General features: G+C 43.2%; 1 protein-coding gene across 4 annotated transcripts in view; it reads right to left on the bottom strand.

The window, feature by feature from the left end:
• Positions 1–19611, bottom strand: part of LTBP1 (latent transforming growth factor beta binding protein 1) — a 197003-nt gene extending 177392 nt beyond the window's left edge. For 3 of the 4 annotated variants that reach the window (XM_068156583.1, XM_068156602.1, XM_068156594.1), the window contains exons 1-3: positions 18967–19611; positions 18185–18255; positions 1186–1474 (exon numbers count right to left, since the gene is read on the bottom strand). In XM_068156583.1, coding sequence (XP_068012684.1) covers positions 1186–1474; positions 18185–18255; positions 18967–19406 — 800 coding nt within the window. In that variant the 5' untranslated portion in view covers positions 19407–19611. The remainder of the gene's footprint in view (positions 1–1185; positions 1475–18184; positions 18256–18966) is intronic. The other variant, XM_068156612.1, reaches the window with a different exon arrangement.
• Positions 19612–21578: the final 1967 nt, after the last annotated feature.

The following is a 21578-nucleotide window of genomic DNA, read 5'->3' as shown; positions in this document are numbered from 1 at the left end:
TGGAACTCAGGTAAATTCCTCTTTCCTATTACAGAAGACATGTATGAACCCAGTTTTGCTTGTACCTCCACAGTAAGATGAGTGAAGACAACAGTAAAAGGAACTAGAAGGATTTAGGAGGAAAGAACCTGATAAAGATGTTACCAGATAGCATCAGACATCTTTGGCAGTGCCCAGTGATTTCTGTTCTCAGATCTGGATTTTGGTGCCAGTGACAGAGTGACAGATTATACACTCCTGACACTGCTGTCAGGAGTGTATAATCATTCGGCTACAGACTTCTATAATCACACACTACCATTCTGCATTCATTTGTATAATTTTGAGTACAAGAAAACACAAGTAATTTCCCAATCCTGATTATCTTGCTTTGGAAGCTAGAAGAGAGGTAGACTACACACTGCTTACAGCTATCCAAAACCAACACCAGTTACAGGATGGAAACACTTTTGTCACTGACTTCTACTGAAACTGGAAAGAGAGCAACAGCTGCAGATACCTAAAACTGTCTACATTCAATTTGATTATCATCCTCCTGTGCACATCCTCTGAAATAAGTTAAGGCCAGACACATTAATAAAACAGCATTGTAGTCACAGAAATTTCAGACTCACTTGAACTGTTTAAACCAATGAAAGTAACATCAAAATCTAAGTCACCAGCTACTGAAGAAGCATAGAAAAAAATTCTCCAACATGAAGGGTGCTTCCTTGCTGCATATGACATGCAGATAACATCCTGAACTTCCAATGGAAGCAAGCATAAGTATCCCTTGTAGTAAAGCCATACACATTTAGCTGAAAAATAATATAATGCAAATGGAAGAAAGAAAACAGAACACAAGAACCAAAGCTTACTCTCCTCAGTTTCATTAGGTGTTGAAATTGTCCTAGGCTAAACTCAAAAAGTCACTATTACAAATTCAGAATAATTCCTCTGAAAATAGTAGTTTTGTTATTCTAAGGGAAAATAGAAGCTGACTGCTATTATGGGATACTTTATTCAGATGAGGTGATCCAGCTTACAAGTAACAGAAGTTTAAAAATCCACTGAAGTCTGACAGTTAAAATAAAAAGCTTTTTAGAAAAAGAAAAATATATATATCCATGAATGTGTTTCCAAGTGTGATTATCTGAAAACACTTCCAAGGACATACTGGACTTGAAAAGCAAAGAAAACACTTACTGTGGTTGCATTTGCTGAGGTAACCCAACAGGAGGCTTCTGCTTGATGGTGAATGCCATCTGAGTCATAGGGCCAACCTTCGGTGGAACTTGACCCTTTTGGGAGAAGGTCTGCTGGACTGCCTGCTGGGGTATGGGCCACGGAGGAACAACAGGGCCCCGGCCTCCAGTGGAAGACGTGTCTTGCATGACTGTATCCTCACAGGAATTACCTTTTGTTCCTGGTTTACACACACAAAGCTGAGGTCGCAGGCACATCCCTCCATTTTGGCACGGTGGCGCACAGTTAGCTAAGAAAAGATATTTTTAAAAGTACCTATGAAACAAGGCATGATTCAAAATGCAAACCCTCCCCACAATAAGAAAAGGCATTCCTCCTTAATGTTAACTGTAGTAGAAGAGAGCAACACCACCAAGTTCCATGCACATTTGAAAAACTTGAAATGTTCAAAGTAAAATGCTGGTGAGCCCAAAAAGAAATGCACAGATTAAATCAAGAAATACAGCATTATTTTTAATTACTCTTAGTGGCCTTTTACAGTCTGCTTCATAGAATCATAGAATATGGTGGGTTAGAAGGGACCTTGAAAGGTCATCTAGTCCAACCCCCTGCAGTAGGAAGAGACATCCCCAACTAGGTCAAGGTGCTCAGAGCCCCATCAAGCCTGACCTTGAATCTCTCCACCAAGAGGGCCTCCACCACTTTCCCTGGGCAACCGGTTCCATTGTTCCACCATGCTCATAGTAAAGAACTTCTTCCTAAGGACCAATTTAAATATACCCTTCTGTGAGAGACCAAAAGTTTGTCTCTTCTGATGTGACTCAACAAAGATAAAATCACTTGCTGCTTGCCCAGACCAATAGCTGATATGTGTTGGGCAGAACCACTGGAAGGAAGGTGCAAAGATCATGTAGGAATCCTGTCTACCAATTCTGGATGCAAATCACCTTGCTATTGCATCATGATAACTGGACTGCAGCTGGCCTATAACAATGGCCCAAGGACCCAGCCATCAAGCCTTCAAGGCAAGATCATTTTCCAGCCATCAGATACCCAGGAAGGGAGGATGGTGAGACAATGGATTCACCACCTGTTTCCTGATGTGTAAGGAGTGTGTAGGCAGGTAGATGGAGAAGGAGGAGGCGGAGGGCCCCCCCTCCATCCAGACCCCTGCCCAAACACACAGGAATACACAGAAAGATTTCCTGGGGAACCATACCTGGATATTTTACCTAAGGCCTGGCTCCTGATTTCCTGAGGGACAATACTTGGACACATACCTAAGGACTAAAAACTGTATAAAAGACTTGAGCCACTACTGGCTTGGAAGAAGAAAAATGGAGATGAAGGAAAACACAGGAGAAGGACCATGCCGCTGAGAAGGAAAAGCCCAGGACAATGCTGCTCTGGAGAAAAGAGGCTGTGGGGCCTGGAAGAAGCAGACTGAACCCTCTCTCCATGTCCTAAGTTCTGCCTGCTGCAACTCATGGAGCTGAAGAGGCTGCCCAGAGGACCACATCTCTTCTCCAGCCAAAGCCTCAGCACCGTTTCTCTACAGACCCAACATCTCCTGCAGCACCTTTCCTCCACAGACTCAAACTGTCTTGAGGGGGTGAGGGGTGTGGTAATATAATTCCTCTCTATTTTCTCTCTCTCCCCTTCTGATACATTCACTTTATTTATGTAATAATAAATAGCCTGGCTGTTGATATTTTGGCCTCATTTGTGCCTCTCATTTCACAACACGGGAATATTTAAAAGAACTGAGTCTCTTTCCCTCTCCGGACCGAGACACCTTCTCTAGCTTAAAACCACTGCCCCTTGTCCTACTGCTACGTGCCTTTGTAAATAGTCCCTCCCCAACTATCTGGTAGGCCCCCCTTCAGGTACTGGAAGGCTGCTATGAGGTTTCCCCATAGACTTCTCTTCTCCTGGCTGAAAGATCAGCCTGTCTTTGTAGGAGAGGTGCTCCAGCACTCTGATCATCTTATGCGGCCCTCCTCTGGATCCTCTTCATCATGTCCACATGCTTCTTGCATTGAGGGTGACTGATCTGGAAACAGTACTCTAGGTGAGGTTTCACCAAAGCAGGGTTGAGTGGCAGAATCACCACTATCAGTCTGCAGGCCATGCTTCCTTTGAGGCAGCCCAGGATGCCATTGGCTGCCTGGGCTGCACGTGCACATTGTTGGCCAATGTCCAGCTTTTTATCAATTAACACCCCAAGTCTTTTTAGACACAGCTGGTCTCTATCACATCATCCCCTAGCCTGTACTGGTAATGAGGAATTGTCCTGACCCAGGTGCAAGACCTTGCACTTGGCCTTGTTGAACTTCATGAGGTTCACTTGGACCCACTTCTCCAGCTGGTCCAGGTCCCTCTGGAAGACATCCCATCCACCAGCACATCAACCACACCAATCTGCTTGGTACCATCTGCACTCAATCCCACAGTCTCTACTATTAATGAAAATACTAAGTTGGCCCAGTATGGACCCTTAAGGGACACCACTTGTCACTCATCTTCATCTGGATATCAAGCCATTGACCACTACACTCTGAATGCAACCATCCAGGCAGTTCCTTATCTACTGAACAGTACACCCATCAAATCCATATCTCTCCAACTTAAAGACATGGATGTCATGCTGCATCCTTCCTCCTCATACTTCAACAAGCAAATTGCATCCAATGAAACAATATTATGCAGATTATAGAATTTTAACACTGATTCAGGCTTGGATTCATTCTCTCACTGTTTAAAAATCACAGATCCTCCACAGGTAGCTTGAAGGAATCTTTACAGTCACATACATAACCAAAACAATGCAGAAAAGCATATGTGATTCAACACTTCCCTCTCTAAATCCAAATTAAATTCCCTCTGGTATCACCGCTGTAGTAAAAAAAAAAGACAACATGGCTACACTAAGAGGTTGCATTCTTTGAAGACAGGTGTTTGTGATTATCCTGAACTAGTTTCTATGGATTCTTTGTACCACAAGTGAAAAGGGATGAGATTTTTTCAAAAGACAATTCACTTTCAGATACCTGCCTTCAGATAGGATTAATTACTCTGTTTTGTTCTATCCACTGACTACAGAGGCAGTCTGAATAATCAGCCTAGACTCACTCAGCTTGTAGACTTCATTAACATAGGATCAATTCCATTCAGAAAGGGCAAGAAACTTTGAAGAAAAGCAAATCCTACTCCCATGCCAGGAAGAAAAGGGCAAATGGAAGCAGAAGCAGTTGCTGATCAGATATATCCATAACATTGCAAAGTTATGTCTAATCTGAGGATTTACTTTGGATGTTTAAATGTACAATGCTATTGTATTTAGAGAATATTAAAGTAACACAAAGATAGCAAAACAAGTTACTTCCCTTATCCAGAGAATACAATAACAGTAAAATACCATTTTAATTAAAATAACCATAAAAAAAATTTATTCATTAGTCTCACCAGAAATGAAGCATTTAAAAGAAAAATCACTGCTAAGCTACTCTGCTCCTTCCAACTAAGCATACTTTCAATAATGTTAAAAGAGCTTTTAAGACAGACAAAATTATATGGCACAACATAAAGTCTACAGGATTTAATAAAATAGGCAAGGCCATATCTTAAACCATGACATGTGTTTCTGCACCATGCTCAGATATATCCAGTTGCAGAAGTTTGTTTGTTTTTTTTCAAAGTCTGTCCACAGCCCTGGTTCAAATAAATCAGAACACCTGGCACTTCAATTGAGTTTTAACTTACAATTATGTATATAAAGTAAATGCACAAGCATACACTTACTGGGATGAGACTGTTAATTTGGAGGACTAATTTATCAGCTGGTAATACAATACCAAAACTGCCCTACAACTTCAGCCTGAACTTTTACATAGGGTTATTCTCACACACACTTCACCCTTATAAATGATGTTCAGCAACCTAACTTCTTTCCAACACTATCAAGCTGAGATAGTTTAATTGCATGTTAAGCACCTACCTGGAACAAAATGCAGTAATTTGCTTATTTATATTTGTTTATTTTTGAGATTGCATTTTGTCTTTGGCTGCTGGAAGAGTGAAGATCAGTTCCACTGAAAACCTGACAGGCAATTTGCAACAAGCATATGTTGCACTGTACAAGTCAACTCTTTCTTGCACCTTGCTTTTAAGACCTAGACTTTGTTACAAACAGTAAGGATCCACTTATATGCACGTGACTGAAATTAGTTATATCTTTGGAAAACAAAACTCCTGAATTGGAGCCATCAATTCCAATTATATTTCACTGGCTTTGGATAGTCTCCAGAACACTGACCACATCATCCAGGTCATCTGTAGAAAGTGTGCAAAGATCACAGTTGGGGAAAATAAACAAAATCCAAAAAACTCACAACTTTGGGCACTGTTGCAAGTGCTTCTGTTAAAAAAATAAATAAATAAATAAATATCAGGGTTTTCACAAGTCCCATTTTTCCAGCATTATAAAAGCACTCCTACTGAACATATATTTCTGGAGACTTATGGCCATTCATCTATATTAATATCCAGGTTTCTCAATAAATCATTTAAAAAAGAAAAAAAATTTAACAGAAGCAAGCTAACAAGACCACCCCAAAAGTCAATATAACAAAATGTCCACTCTGCTAGGACACTGATCATTGTGTATAACTTAACTCTCAAAATTGAAATAACATCCTACGCACACACAGAAGACAACCCTGAGAAAACTGCAACTCTATTTCCTGACATTAAGAACCAAAACTCTGCTTCAATAGCCTAAGAAAACTTCATTTTCCACTTACCAAAGTGACCTCAATAAGGTTGCAATGAATTTAAAACCATGCAACTGAAAACAGAACCTGTTTTAAAATTACCTCTCTCTTTTACCCAGACTTGAAGACTCTTCCTTCACCGACAGCAATATACCCTCAAAGGTTCTCAGCTTTCTATATACATAAATCATACGAAGTTCTGCAGACAAATTGCATTACTCTAGCTGGTCTTACAACAAAACAAACATCAGCCAATCCAGCAACTACATTATAGAAGACACAGTTTGTCTCAAATTATGTGAATGGTGACAATCAATTCAAAACCTGATCTCCTAGATCTCCACAGTAATGCATCATTTGATTGAAGTTCTCATTAATGTTGTGTAATAGGAGATTACAGAATAGGACAAAAGATCACATTTTCAGGGAAAAATTAACAAGAACAGTTTAACTGACATAATACAGCAGTTTACCTTTAAAAATTTCAAGACAGCCACAGTGTGCCAAATGCATGACCTAATTATTTCATTTGAAGGCAACAATAATGGCACATCTAACTGAAAACATCATTATTTTCCATAAAGCTGAGCTTCCAAAAGCTGAAGCATGGAAGTATTAAGTTTAAAACTGAAAAGTGGGCTAATACACTCCTGTTAAAGACAATAGGCATGGTCCTATTCAATTCAAGGAGGTCATGATTGGAAATTGAGCTTGGCAAAGAGAAAACAACAAGAGTAGGCTTAGTAGGTCAGATAAAAAAATCCTCTCTCTATTATTAAGGTAGATAAGCACCTTAGTAATAAGGACAAGTGTAACAACAGGGTGAGGAAGAGCAAAAGTTTGTACCACTACAGTCTTCAATAATTTGAGAGTCAGCAATTTCCTGAGCAAGAACGATGGTTTTCTGCTTAATAACCCTTAGTTTGCTGCTGGTTTGTTTTGTTTTGTTTATTTGTTGTTGTTTGGTGTGGGTTTTTTTTCAGCAGTTCACCAATCTGCTTTTTGAACCTGTTAGTTTCAGCACCCAATATTTGCTGTGCTAAGGAAATCAGCCAGCCTGGAAGGCCAGGCACAGACAGTACAACCAAACTCATCCCACTTTCCCGACGCATGGCACAGGAACATGAAGTTCTTTTTGGGTTGCTTTTTGTGTTTTAAGGCCATGCAGTCTGTAACTACTACAAATAAAGCCACAGTGCCACATCTGCTTTGGAAGGCCCTAAATCACAAAAAGTTGAAAGCATTTTTGGTGGCTGTATCCCAACATACTCACCCTTTCTGTGCATCTTTCCCTAATCAATTACTGCTCACCACTGTGACAGAATATTTGATTAGAGGGACATGTATTAAACCTGATATGGCTGTATTTACAACATCCTTTCAGAAAAGCAACTATAAAGTAACAGCATTAATATTAGGTTTAAACACACTCCTCCTAACACATCTGTACATTGGTTTAGGACTGATCTATACATAAGGACTTTTTAGACCATGCATTAATGTTATTTTGGTTAAAGAGTACATAAATATTCAGGAGCAAGACCTGAATTAAAGGTTTATGACATTTTAAATTATGTAAATATTTTAAGACTTCTACATATACAAAATATATTTCTGTTCTAATGCATTCTGATTTAATATGACAAATTATGTTTAACTTATTAAGTAGAAAATACTATCATATGTTGAACTTCAGATAAAAGTTTTTTTCAGCCCTTCTGAAAGGCTCAAAATACTGGTACAGTTAGCTCTGCTTGTCATGAAACAAAAAACCCTTTTCTATTAAATGCCTGGTAATTCTTCATTTAAGATATTTAAGATCCAATTCCTATGCAAATCACTTCAATTTTACCTTGATTTACAATTAAAACAGTAACTTCTCATTTGCGAGTTTATTGCCTTGTGTCTCTAGATCAGGTGGAGAACTGAAATTCATAAAATGGTACTTTCCAGAGGGAAACAATAAACAAATGGTAATGTCCCCAAAGTTTCTTGCACCGAAGTCTCCAAACTTGTAGTCTCAGCTAAATTTCAGCCTCGTTCCTAAATTTCTCTAACTTTGATATGATTACACTACAGCAGTGTTTAGAGTTTTGTGTTATTTCTAGTGAGCCCATCTACTAGAAGTTTTCTTTCTGTTTCCACATAAAATGTAACATAAAATCCTCTTAACAACAGGTAGTCAAGCAGCAGTTTAAGCAGAAAGCACTGACTTCCAACAAATTTCATTACTGTGCACACTGGTACAGTACATACCAACTTCTCTCATAGGAGTTCATAAATCCTGTCAGACAAAATACATGCTAGAAGGAAAATAATAGCAAGTATAATAATTGCAAAGAGGATTTTAAGTGTGACTCTTTCAGATTCCAGCATAAAATGGCTGAGAAATGATGCATGCATCACGTTCACAGGAAGGGAAAAAACAGCACTGTGACATGAAGGTATCTGTGCTTAGAGCAGAAATTTAAAGTCCTTTTACATGTAGCACAGAAATACTGTTAAAAACAAAGCAAACACTGTCGTGTTTCATTAATTCACGATTTCTGTTCTTCAAGTAAACAAGGAAACTAAACCAAAGCTCATCCTGGTTGAGTGCTCATCCTAAACAAAAAAGTTGTGATACAAAGGCACCTTTAACTCCTGCTGTGTTGAAAGACTGAGTGATGACCTCCCACGGATTCCAAAAGAAAGGCAGTGAAGCACTTTCCCTGAAGACTGACTAACCGCAAATTCTGAAAAGAAAGAGGAATATTCCAGTTTCCCCCAGAAAAATCTGAGTATGGTGCTGGCACCCTGGAGAAGAGCACAATGTACAATGGTTTACTGTTCTCCAAATTGCCCTACTGATTACCTCACCAGTTTAACACTTTTATTCTGGATATTTAGAATCTTCTAAGTCATGGTGAGGATGCAAGCTGGAAATTACAAATCCCAAAGATAACCAAAGCAATGCTTGGTGCTCATCATCTAATGCTTTTCTGGAGATCTAGCTCTCCAAATATGTCTTCTCCTCCAAACAGCTCACAAAAGTTGAATTTTACAAGAATTATATCCAACAATTCCATGCATTCACTGAGGATAGGGAAGAGAGGAATCTGTGTTAGAGGGAAAGACAACCATGTTGTAAGACCACTCAATAAAATCAGTTGAAATTATCAAAAGAAATGGCATTACCCACAGAAAACATACATGACCTCTACACTAGTAATGGGGGAAGCATTACAACCATCTGTGTCTTCCTACACAGGAATTTAGTTTTATCACAATTATATGGTCTTAAAGAATTTTTTTCTCTAAACACACTTCAAAAAAAAAAAAACATGTGTCACTGTTGGAATTCTTCACTGATCCGCTTCAAAATATCTGACGCATTCCCACACTGGTGTGGATGCCGATGCAAACATGACCTCCAAGAAAGGAGAGAAACAAAACCCAGTGCTTTGGGTATGCTTTTTTGGCATACATATTTCTTTTGTTTTGTGTCCTGTAACAGGAAGCAGCTCTCCAAAACTTTAGGTTTTTACAAGAACTGCTATCTGCATTTCACCTGAAAAAAATATATGGCCAAGCAGAACCATTTTTAGCTCTGTATTTAAATTAATATCTTGCCTCACTACAATGTAAAATTCTTGTTCCTTTTCTATGTGCAGTCAGAAATACAGATGCTAAAGTTTGCTTTTTTCTGTAGCCACTGGAGAAAGGATCTGTTTTCTAAGAATAAATTAGGCTACATAAGTCAAATACTGACAGGTTGGGGGGGGGTGGGGGGAGGGGAGGCGGGAAGGGGAGGAAAAAAGAAAGAAAGGCAGCTCCTGAGCTTCCTGGGTTTCTTCTGATAATACATTAACAGAAGAAGTGTTCAGGACTTTTTATCTACTGTAGATTTACCATAGCTTGATTACATCCTGCTTATTTTGCTGCAATGAGCTGAACACCTTCGCTACGAGCTGAACACCTTCACAGAATCACAGAATTTTGAGAACTTCAGGGGCTGGAAGGGACCTTGAAAGATCATCTAGTCCAACCCCTCCGCAAGAGCAGGATCACCTACACCAGATTACACAGGAACACATCTAGGCAAGTTTTGAAAATCTCCAAAGAGGGAGACTCCACAACCACCCTGAGCAGCCTGTTCCAGTGCTCTGTCACCCTCACAGTGAAAGAATTTTTCCTCATATTTACATGAAACTTCCTATGCCTCAACTTCCACCCATTGGCCCTTGTCCTGTCATTGGGCACCACTGAGAAGAGCCTAGCTCCATCCTTTTGGGACTCACGCTTTACATATTTATAAACATTGATGAGGTCACCTCTCAGTCTCCTCTTTTCTAAGCTAAAGAAACCCAGCTCCCTCAGTCTATCCTCACATGGAAGACGTTCCATTCCCTTAATCATCCTCATGGCTCTGCACTGGACTCTTTCAAGTAGCTCACTGTGTCTTTCTTGAACTGAGGGCTCCAGAACTGGACACAACATTCCAGATGTGGCCTCATCAGTGCAGAGGAGAGGGGGAGGAGAACCTCCCTCAACCTACTGGTAAACAGTCTTTTCTTCAGCCTTCTTGCAGGCTCCCTTCAGCTACTGGAAGGTTGCAATTAGGTCTCCCTGGAACCTTCTCTTCTCCAGACTGAACAATCCCAGCTCCCCATAGCAGAGGTGCTCCAGCCCCCCAAGCCTTTTCAAGGCAACAGCACAGTCATGTCTATACAGCATGGATCAGCTAACATCTCCCCACCTTCTCACAGTTCCTATTGCCTCCACTTGCAGGAGGGAGGCAGGCTGCCATCAGTGACCTGCATAAAACCACTGTGCTCAAAGTCTGCAACACTGCTTTAGCTTAGGTCAGGATTCTCTCAAAGGGTATCTTGCAAACTGCACTCACCAAAGTTTGATTCATGTAGTGGAGCCATCTTATTTCTTTGAAATGCAGAGGGGGAAGAAAAGAAAAAAAATAGTAAACATAAAAAACTAAACTCAAATCCTGAACACTCCATGAATGCACCAAATGTATTTCTGCCTCATACTGGCATTCATTCCATGAGACCAGACTACACCTAGCTTGAAATAAAGCACTAAGCCCTGAAACATGCATACCATGGACATCAAGTTATCAGACCCAAAGGCTTTGGAGCAGTCTATAGATCTGCTCCCATTAGTCCACACTGCTTGTAGACAAAGCCAAAGATTACAAGAATTTGGATGCTCTTGTTTCCTTCCATTGCAAGGACAGTAAAGATGAATAGAATAGAATAGAATAGAATAGAATAGAATAGAATAGAATAGAATAGAATAGAATAGACCAGACCAGACCAGACCAGACCTTCGAGATCATCAAGTCCAACCCATCACCCAACACCATCTTATCAACTAAACCATGCTCACCAAGCACCCCATCCAGGCTCCTCCTAAACACCTCCAGTGATGGTGACTCCACACCTCCCTGGGCAGCCCATTCCAAAAGCCAATCACTCTTTCTGTGAAGATCTTCTTCCTAACATCCAGCCTAAACCTCCCCTTGGTGCAGCTTGAGCCTGCAAGAAGAGACCAACCCCCACCTGGATACAACTTCCCTTCAGGTACTTGTAGACAGCAAGAAGGTCTCCCCTGAGCCTCCTCTTCTCCAGGCTAAACAACCCCAGCTGCCTCAGCCTCTCCTCATAGGGCTTGTGCTCCAAACCCCTCCCCAGCTTTGTTACCCTTCTCTGGACTCGTTCCAACAAGTGAACATCCTTCCTAAACTGAGGAGCCCAGAACTGGACACAGTACTCAAGATGTGGCCTAACCAGTGCTGAGTACAGGGGCACAATGACCTCCCAGATCCTGCTGGCCACACTGTTCCTGATCCAGGCCAGGATACCATTGGCCTTCTTGGCTACCTGGGCACACTGCTGCCTCATGTTCAGATGGCTGTCAACCAGTACCCCCAGCTCCCTCTCTGCCTGGCTGCTCTCCAGCCACTCTGACCCCAGCCTGTAGCATTGCATGGGGTTGTTGTGGCCAATGTGTAGAACCTGGCACTTGGATGTGTCAAATCTCATGCTGTTGGACTCTGCCCATCTGTCCAGCCTGTCAAGGTCCCTCTGCAGAGCTCTCCTACCCTCTAACAGATCAACACCTTCTTGGTGTCATCTGCAAATTTACTGATGATGGACTCAACACCCTCATCCCGATCATCAATAAAAAACTACTGCAAAAGGCTGATGAGAGCTTTCCCACTACAAAAGCCAATCTATGAAATTCAAAAGTTTTATTTACAAAAATATTACAGTAGCAAGCATAGCAGAGGCAAACACAAACTATTCAAGTGATGTCTTTCAGTTTTTCAAATTTGAAGCATTTAAAAACAGTGTCAGAGGACACATTAGGACTAACATGTAAGTCAGTTACACCAGCTCATAGTAGTTACAACTCTTTAAAACTGAGCTATTCGATTTAGACATAATCTGAAGGAAATTGATACTGTCTTTACTGAGATGATAGTCTCAGAATAAGAAGAAACATTTGGGAAAGTATGTTCTAGTTAAACTTTGTATACACAACGTAAATAAACAGACCTTGGTAAAACTCAAAGTCTCAAAGTAATTAAGTACAAGCTTCCAGAACCATTTATGACCAGAAACCCTCCATGAAGCATAGCTGCAAACATATGAAGTATTCAGTTCCAATAATAAGTACAGTTCTCCTGGATACCACCATTTCTAAGAGCTTCATTGAAGACAAAGAATGTAGATTCTGAACAACCAATACTAAAACAGTGGTACAGAGTTCTATACCTAAACTGGGGGACGCATGCACTCTTCCAAGCTTTCAGGACTGTATCCAAACCCTGTATCAGAACAAGATGTAAGCATGCAACCTTTACCTCACCGTTCCAGAGACAAATCAGCAGCGCAAGCTAGAAGCAACCTAGTGCATGCTTCATCCAGCTCTTCGACATCTGAAGGTCTAGAACTACTGCTCACACTCTGATGTGTCTTTGTAGGCTGAACATGAGCCTGCAGTATGACCAGGCAGCCAGGAGGGCCAATGGCATCCTGGCCTGCATCAGGAACAGTGTGGCCAGCAGGAGCAGGGAGGTCATTGTGCCCCTGTACACTGCACTGGTTAGGCCACACCTCGAGTACTGTGTCCAGTTCTGGGCCCCTCAGTTTAGGAAAGATGTTGACTTGCTGGAACAAGTCCAGAAAAGGGCAACGAAGTTGGTGAGGGGCCTGGAACCCAAGTCCTATGAGGAGAGACTGAGGGAGCTGGGGTTGCTTAGCCTGGAGAGGAGGAGACTCAGGGGTGATCTTATTGCTCTCTACAACTACCTGAAGGGAAGTTGTAGACAGGCGAATGTTGGTCTCTTCTCCCAGGCAGCCAGTACCAGAACAAGAGGACACAGTCTCAGGCTGCGCCAGGGGAGGTTCAGGTTGGATGTTAGGAAGAAGTTCTACACAGAGAGAGTGATTTCCCATTGGAATGGGCTGCCCAGGGAGGTGGTGGAGTCACCATCATCGGAGGTGTTCATGAGGAGACTTGATGGGGTGCTTGGTGCCATGGTTTAGTTGTTTAGGTGGGTTGGATTGGTTGATGGGTTGGGCACAATGATCTTGAAGGTCTCTTCCAACCTGGTTTATTATTATTCTATTTTGTCCTGAAGGAGACACAAAGCTGCAGCATGCTAACTCAGCAATAGCAACAAGCATAGCTCTGGAGATTTAGGGATCAGATGGCTCAAACTGAATAGCAATAAAAATGCATGTTCTGGAACTGACCAAAGGAGACCTTGCCTCTGCACAAGTATTAGAGCAACCTTCAGTCTCCTTCTCCAGCAGGAAGGCCCTAGCACTGCATATTTTCCTATTCTGAAAAATAAACTAAACCTTCTTTATCTATAGCACATTCATTTAATGTTGAGTCAGGAAGTCTTCAAAAGAGAAGAGAATGAGCATAGTAATCTAAATACAAAAAAAAGACAGACTGCTTGTCTTATTTTCCAGTGACTTTTCCCAGGTGTCTAAGCACACAGCAGACAGGAAAGAACTTCATAACTGAAAGAATCCACCTCCAAAATCTTCACCTTGTGACCATGCATGGAATACACACATGCAAACAGACAACACCTTTACCTAACAAAGATTCTTTTTCTCTTAATTGACAGCAATGATGTATGTGGGTTATACATCTACACAGACAGTAATTCACCTCCCTAAACATAATCCTGCAAAATCTGTTTGCACTACAAGTCTTTCTTACACCTCTACAATAAGGAGCTTGTGCTTCCACATTCCATTTACAGCCAACTCTCTCCTTTCCACTAGCATTAGTTAAGTCTCATTGCTATGTTAGTAAAGCTTAGAATTCTTCCCAGCAATGCTTTTTTAAACCATCCAACTTTACTGAGAACACCCACAAAGTGTATTATTACACACTTCAGAAGTGGTCTAAGATATCCTGTCAGAGAGGTTGTAGAGTCTCCTCTGGAGACATTAAAAACCTGCCTGGATGCATTTCTGTGTGACCTAGGTGATCCTGCTCTGGCAGGGGAGTTGGACTAGACAATCTTTTGAGGTCACTTCAAACCCCTAATACTCTGTGATTCTGTGATCCTGCATGCAATACATCATTTCTTAACTTCCTAACATGGAAAAACAGCTCCTGGTAACCATTTAGAGAAAGAAAACAAAACCAGAACAAACAGATGAGCGTATTTTGTAGGCAGCAGCATTAATTACCCCAATAGAAACTTAGTGGCAAGTAACAAAGCAGGAGATGACAGGTTTCAATAAAATAGGCATGCAGTTGAGAGGCAGGAACTCCTAATTTCCATCTTAGGCCTTCCAGTCAGCTGTTGTAACTTGTCCAGGGCCCTGTTTAACCTACGGCTCAATTTTCATAAACTAGATAAATAACAAAAACCCCATACTCTAGGTTCACCTTGCCTTACAGCCATGATATAGAGCTAATTAAGGTTTGTATAATACTCAGTTCATGCAACAAGTACTAACAAAACACAATGTCTCCAGCCTTGGTGGTATCTTATTATTCCACTTAAACAGATTATAACCTATGATAACTACGACTGGAAGACAATCTTTGTCATAAACCCTTTTACATGCTTATAACCTTCCAAGGTGTTTACTGCTGTGGTTGAATTTTTCTCACCTTTGTCTTTACCCAAAGCTGGATGTTCTGAATGCTTCAAAAGGGTAATTTTTGATTGTCAGACATCATTCTCCCAGTATAAAGCAATTCCAAATAATTTTAATGAGGAGCTTCATTAATTCATCTGTTTAATTACAATGATGCAATTCTTCACAAGCAAAGTCACACAAAGCTTGAAAAAGAAGTTCTTAAGCTAAAACTTCACAATATAAAATTCAAGTATTAAGCAGAGAGGAGGATAACCTATATATGCCTGAAATCAGCTATGGTAGATGTTATCACTACAGGTAGTTAACAGAAAAAAAGCAGATCACCTTCTAAGGCCATACAGTAAGGCTTCCAAGAGCACTATAAACCCAACAGGCAGTTCAGCTTCAAACTACAATTTAGAAAAAGGACTTGAAAAGTCCACTTGTCTCCTCTGTGTAGATGCTGCCCTCTGACCTGCACAAAACCATTTCAAACACCCCCTGTTGCTGCTACAGAGGCAAAATGTGATACAGCTGCCACTGGTCCCAGCTGAGGGTTGGAAGTTACCCAAGGGAATGGCAGTCTCAAACATAGCTCCATGCATGAGAAATTAGGGCTAGCAATCACCAGCATGTAAGACAAAGAGCTGGGGAAGATTAACATAGCCTGTGCTGCAAGACCATTCCTCTTCCCTTCCACCCCTCTTTCTGTGGCTTACAGGCAAACTTATTCTCACAAGTGCAGCAGAGCAGAAACACGTGGTTCTTGCTCCAGCCTGGGATTACACCTGAGCTAATAAGCCTCCCTAACAAGGGCTGGTTCTCAGCACTCTGGTTCTGGAAGAACAATGCAGACAAATGGAAAGCAGTTCTGCAAAGAGCCAGTATGGGTCTGGGGTTTATTAGCTCAGGCTTTGCACCACACACAAAAAATAAACTGGCCCTAGAGGCCAAAGAGCTTATTTAAGTGATACTGAGCTTAAGCTAATAACCCCTGACAGATCCAAATTGACTCTGCATGACATCAGTTCAGGTGTGCCTGCACCTGTAGCACAATAAATCCACAACTGCAATAATCCACTGAAAACCAACTGCGAATCTCCCATCAAGAATTTAAAATTACTTATTTTTACAGGAAACACAGGGGTTAACTTTTGTTCGGTTATGGGGTTGCGCTTCTTCTGAAAGGCACATTTGGCAGTTCAAGAAAAGGAGGTATCTGGCTTTTATGAGACTAATCTTCCACAGCTAAAACAAGTCAGTGCTATCTCATAGTTTGCCTAAGTTACAAACCAGACTATTTCAGTACATTTAGTGCTTCCCTTGGCTTGCCAAGCAGAGGTAAAACCAAGAAGATCCAAGACAAGCATATTATTCCACTGCTTGGAGGTGCCAGAGTACTATCAGAGGAGGCAGGAAATATATCTAACACTAAAGAAAGCGTAGTATCAGAGAGACAAAATGAGAAAGAAAACTTCTCCACCTTTCTTTTAACTCTTCCTTTACTACTCTATTCCCCCAATAACTATATGAAGCAAGTAATTAATTCATTTAGATGAGATTCTACACAGCTATTCCATAAAACTCTAATTGATTGACTTAGTCCTTACTGAAGACCCTAAAAATAGAATTAAAAGAAAGAGAAGACAAACAAAACAAACAAAAAAAGAGGAAACAGTTGAAGGATAATCAGGGAAAAAAGACTAAACTTAAAGGACAAAAAGCAAAGAAAACAATTTCTAAACAGAAGTTTAAAAGGATGGGTTTTATTCAAAAATGTGACAATAGCACTGTAGTTGAAATACAGTTTTTAATCTCCTGAAATTAAGAGGTATGGTTTTTTCCTGCTTTGATTAGTTTTTCAGCTAAGGTAGGTGTTTACCAAGTTCTGCAATGAGACTCAAAATGTCATTTCAAATACTGTAAAGTGAAAAAAATCATTCTGATCCCTGTAAAACATGTTACTTACACACACACACAAAGTGACTAACCTAATACAGCAGTATGTGTTTCAGGATGAAAATGTTAACGCAGAAGACCATCTGAAATGTATGTCCAAGTTGGTCAGGGAAACTGTGACATTTTGTGTTTAACAGCCTATTGTAATAAAGTCTTAGCAACAGCTCTATGCAAGTCAAACATACTTAACCTTACTGAATGGGATTTCTCCCTATTGTGAAAAATGCCACACAGGGACAAAAGGCACTATGAAATTATTATTTTTTTAAATAATAATTAAAAAGCCCAACTAGGTTGCATCTTTGGAGAATTGTTTACTTCAACTCTTTCAGAGACAGAAGTCTGTCCTGCTCAAAGCAACATTCCAAGACCAACCCAATCTTGCTGATGCCTAACAGCAGTTTCCTGAACAGGTATGTCATTCCAGTCTGCCATGATCTTATAGCAACATCACTCCAGTTATGCTATTTGCAATCCTGCCTACAACAGCAGAGATTCTTCCTCTTTCATATGAGGAGAAAGGACAGCCTTGATGCAGTGCTATCTTATGTATGTATGTATGGTGTTTCTAGATACCTCAGCAAAGGTACATACATCCCTCTAGAGGAGTTTCTTCTGTCTTTTGCAATGCTTCAAAAATTCCATTCCTTAAGCACAGGATCATCATGTGGACTGCTGATAAAGGGACCGTAAGGGTAGAGAACAATTCCCTGTGCTCTTCTGGCAGGTTCTTCACCTTACCAAGCCACTCTGTTCCAAAAATTCCCAACACCCAAGCATGAAGTTTTCTTCCTCCACAAACCTAACAAAAAGGCCGCTACCTGTGCTGAGAATAAACATAAGAGGCTTCCACTATTCGTCCTTTAGCAAAGCTGAAGGTTAGCAAGCAAAGGTCTAGGAGTGAAAACCGAAGTGTTAAGACTACCGTGCACAATGAAACTGTGAGAAAAAGAGCTCGAAACAGCACGCTGCCTGACCACGCCAGTGCTGCGCAGGTGGAATCTGTAGCTCACCAGGCACCTCTTCACCCACAGCCGATGTCGGGATCCACCGCCTGGCCGGAAGACAGCGTGATCCCCACAGGTCTCCCCGGCACTGACGGCAGTGGCGTCCCTCCCCCGCTAGCTCCCGAGTCACAGGACTACTCACGTTTGATGCACCTCTGGGATCCCGTGGCCTTGCTCCAGCCGTGGCAGCACTGCCCCCCGCAGACATTGACCCTGCGGGAACAGCAAAGAGGGACGAGGGTCCAGTGGAGCCCCTCCAGGCGCCGCGTTGGCGGCCAGCCCTGCTCCCCATCCCCAGCCGAGTCGTGGGGCGGGCGCTGGGCTGGGAAAAGGCGGGAAGAATTAAACGTCCCGAGGAGCGTTGAGGGAACTCTTAGCCCGGCGCCAGCTCTGACTTGAAAGGCGCAGAGGGCCGGGGACGGAAGGCCATCCCGAGCACTGTTTTCAGAGGTACAAGCAACGAAAGCAGTAGCCGCGACTCGTGGCCGTGTCAGGGCCGAGGCCAACCCCGCCGCCCCAGCGGGATGACCGAGCGGAGAGCGGATGTGGGGAGCCTCGCGCTCTCGACGCCTCAGCTCAGCGGCGGGTGCCGCAGGAGCCACCACGGATTGCTGGGGTGACTGGTTCCGCTCCCGGCCTCAAGCGCCGAGGGAAGGCGGCAGATTAATCGGGGGGATATATGCCCACAGAGGGTTTGCCTGCCAGCCAGGTACCAGCAACGGGAAGGTAACGCCGCGGTGCCCCCAAGAAGGAATCCCGGTCCCCTGCCCTTATCTCCCCCACCGAGAGGAGGCGACAGCGGGGGCAACGAAGATGTTCGGGATGGTAGGGAGGCTGCGGGCGGCTAGACGGCACCGCCGGCGCCTCGGCCGTTCGGGGGAGCGGGAGACATGCGGGGCACGGCGGGCTGGAGGGGCGTCTTACCCCGGCAGCGGCGGCAACTGGTGCTTCTGGCGGAGGGGCAGGCCGTTGCTGCTGTTGGCGTGGGAGCCCGGCGGCAACTTGGGCCGCGGGCCGAAGCGGGCCGGCTTGGCGAAGGACGAGACGTGAGCGGCGGAGTTGGGGTGGACCTGCCCGGCGGGGCCCAAGCGGAGCTGGGCGCCGGCGCCTCCCGACTTGCTCATCCGCCGGGTCCGCTCTAGGGTGCCGCCGTAGCGCGTGTTCAGCTGTACGTTAAACGTGCGCTGCTGCTGCTCCCCCGCGAGGAGGGTCGGGCGCTGATGCCGGCTGCTAGAGGAGCCCCCCCGGCCGGGCTGTAGGACGTACGTGATCCTCCTCAGCCTTCCCTTTTCGGAGGCAGCGAGCGCTGGTGACAAAAGCGCACAGGCAGCGAGTAGGAGAAAGCTCCATCTGATCCGAGCCATTTCCACAGCAGGAGCCCCTGCAGACTGCGAACTTCGCGGACCCCTAGTGCAAGAGTTTCCTCTCCTCCAAAAGCCGTGTGCAGATCCTTCGTCCGCTCGCTTCCCCGCAAGCTGCCCCGGAGGGGTAAAGGAAAAACCTTCAGGTCCCTCCTGCCCGCCCCACAAACTGTTAGAAAAGTTCAGCAAACACGTCGCCCCGTGGAGCAGGAAAACATCATTGGAAGAAAGGAAGCGGCGGGTGCGAGCCGAGCTGCGAGTCGGAGAGGGAAGGGAGGAGGAGCAGCAGCAGCAGGGGAAGGGTGTTTGCTGGAGGGGGGTGGTCGCAATGGAGAGCAGATGTGTCGGTTGCTGGAGCTGCCAGGGGTCTGCGGGTGTGTGTAAGAAACGGCCCTGAAGCCAGTCCGAGCTGGAAAAAAATACCTCTCTTTTTAAGAGTGTCTCCTAGAGTGTGTACGGGAGGGAAGGGGGGGGCGGGGGAGTTGCGGTGCCCCTGCCCCGGTGCCGGCCCCGCGCAGCCAATCTGGGGCCAACGGCGGCGCTCCCGGGGCGAGAGGATGGGGGACGGGGCCAGGTGAAAGGCATGGGGACGGGGAGCGGGGCGATCAGAGTCTGCGACAGACCCTTCACGGCTAAGCAAGCCTCAGAAATACATATCTTAATTCACGGGCGCTAACTTGTCATCTGCCTGTGGCACAGACTACAAAGCTGTCCTGTGCAGTTGGGGTAGCATACCTGTGCTTTTGCAATAGCTAATTCTATTTCAATGGAACTATAGCTTTAAACCCCCAAAAGCTTTATATACATGCTCCGTTTTGTAGGTAGGAACTCACTGAGAGCACTCATGCACATTAAAGGTGCCTAATAAAAGCCATTGGTTTGCAATTGCTTTCAGCAGAAATCTTAACAGAATTAGGAGGGACCATATTCTTGTTTTAATTTGTGTTGGTAAAGCAGTATGTATTCTTAAAGAACAAAATACCAACCATAATTGTGCACTTGGAATTAGTAAATAAACAAAACTGCCTACATTTTTCTCCAGTGTGTCACTAATGTCATCCTTTAGCATTGTAAATAAATAAATAAAACCCCACACACACAAAAACACCACCACCAAAGTTCACAAAATAACCCAAAGGTTACCTCTCTTAAAACACCCAGGAGTTGGTGCGTCAGAATTCTTTCCAAGAAACAATTTGCAATCCAATGGCTTGGCATCTAGGTTCTCCTCCCTGGGTTCTCTGCTGTTTTCCAAAGCTTTAAGGACATTGACCCTGGCTCCAAACTGGTGAGATTTTGTTCTTAAATGCTCTTGGCGCAGCTACACAGCCGGCACAGGGAACAGGAGGGTTTTACATTGACAGGATTCCAGGCAAGAGCCGGTGTTAGGAGCACAACAGTCCCTTCCTCCTTAGTTCTCATCTATTTAAAACTGCTCAAAAATAAATAGATGTTTAAAATAGATGAGAGTTTGGAGCTTTCTATAGTCACAGTGTAAGGGAGCCACACTGATGTTAAAGGCTTCTGTCCTGTGCCTCCAGTGTTCACAAAGAAAATGTCACTAGCACTGGGGCTTTCTGAATCCACAGTGGGTTAAGATAGAATTAAACTCTGTAGTGGTTCAGGCAAAAAAAAAACCACCAAAAAAAAAACCCTGAGATAAAACCTCAAAGGAGCCTCAGCGTGAAGATAACTAAGAAGTTAGCTGTAAGACCACAGCCTTCTCTCTCAGCAAACATACATGTCTGTTGGTTTTTTCACTTGGATGACATTTTCAGCAACTAAACTGTTCAGCCTGCTGAGGATAATTATTGTCAATCCTGAGTATGTTAAATATTTTTTCAGTGTTTAGGGAACAAAAAATACCTTGAAATCAGAGAGGTGGGGTGACAATTAAGTAGTGAGAAACTGATGTGGTACTTGGGATTGTTGCTCTGCACAAGGCCGCTGTCCTTCAGAAGTTTTCCAGAATGAGATCACAACTACGTGTGTGGCTGGGGTTGTTGAACAGAGGGCAAAAACTGCATCATTCCACAGGAGAAGCCAGTTGGTTTTGAGAAATGTGGAGTTTAAGTCACATCATGCAGGGGGCAAATGCAGTATATTACTGGCTACTGTACAGCAAATGGTAAGAGACCTCAAGGGACATGTATCCACAAAGGTGGATGCCTTGCA

This window comes from Melanerpes formicivorus, unplaced genomic scaffold (assembly GCF_026170545.1).
Source record: "Melanerpes formicivorus ecotype bairdi unplaced genomic scaffold, bMelFor1.0.p_v2 SCAF_2, whole genome shotgun sequence".
NCBI lineage: Eukaryota > Metazoa > Chordata > Aves > Piciformes > Picidae > Melanerpes > Melanerpes formicivorus.
Note: the sequence above shows the minus strand (reverse complement) of the source record. Positions and strands in the feature narration are given on the sequence as shown.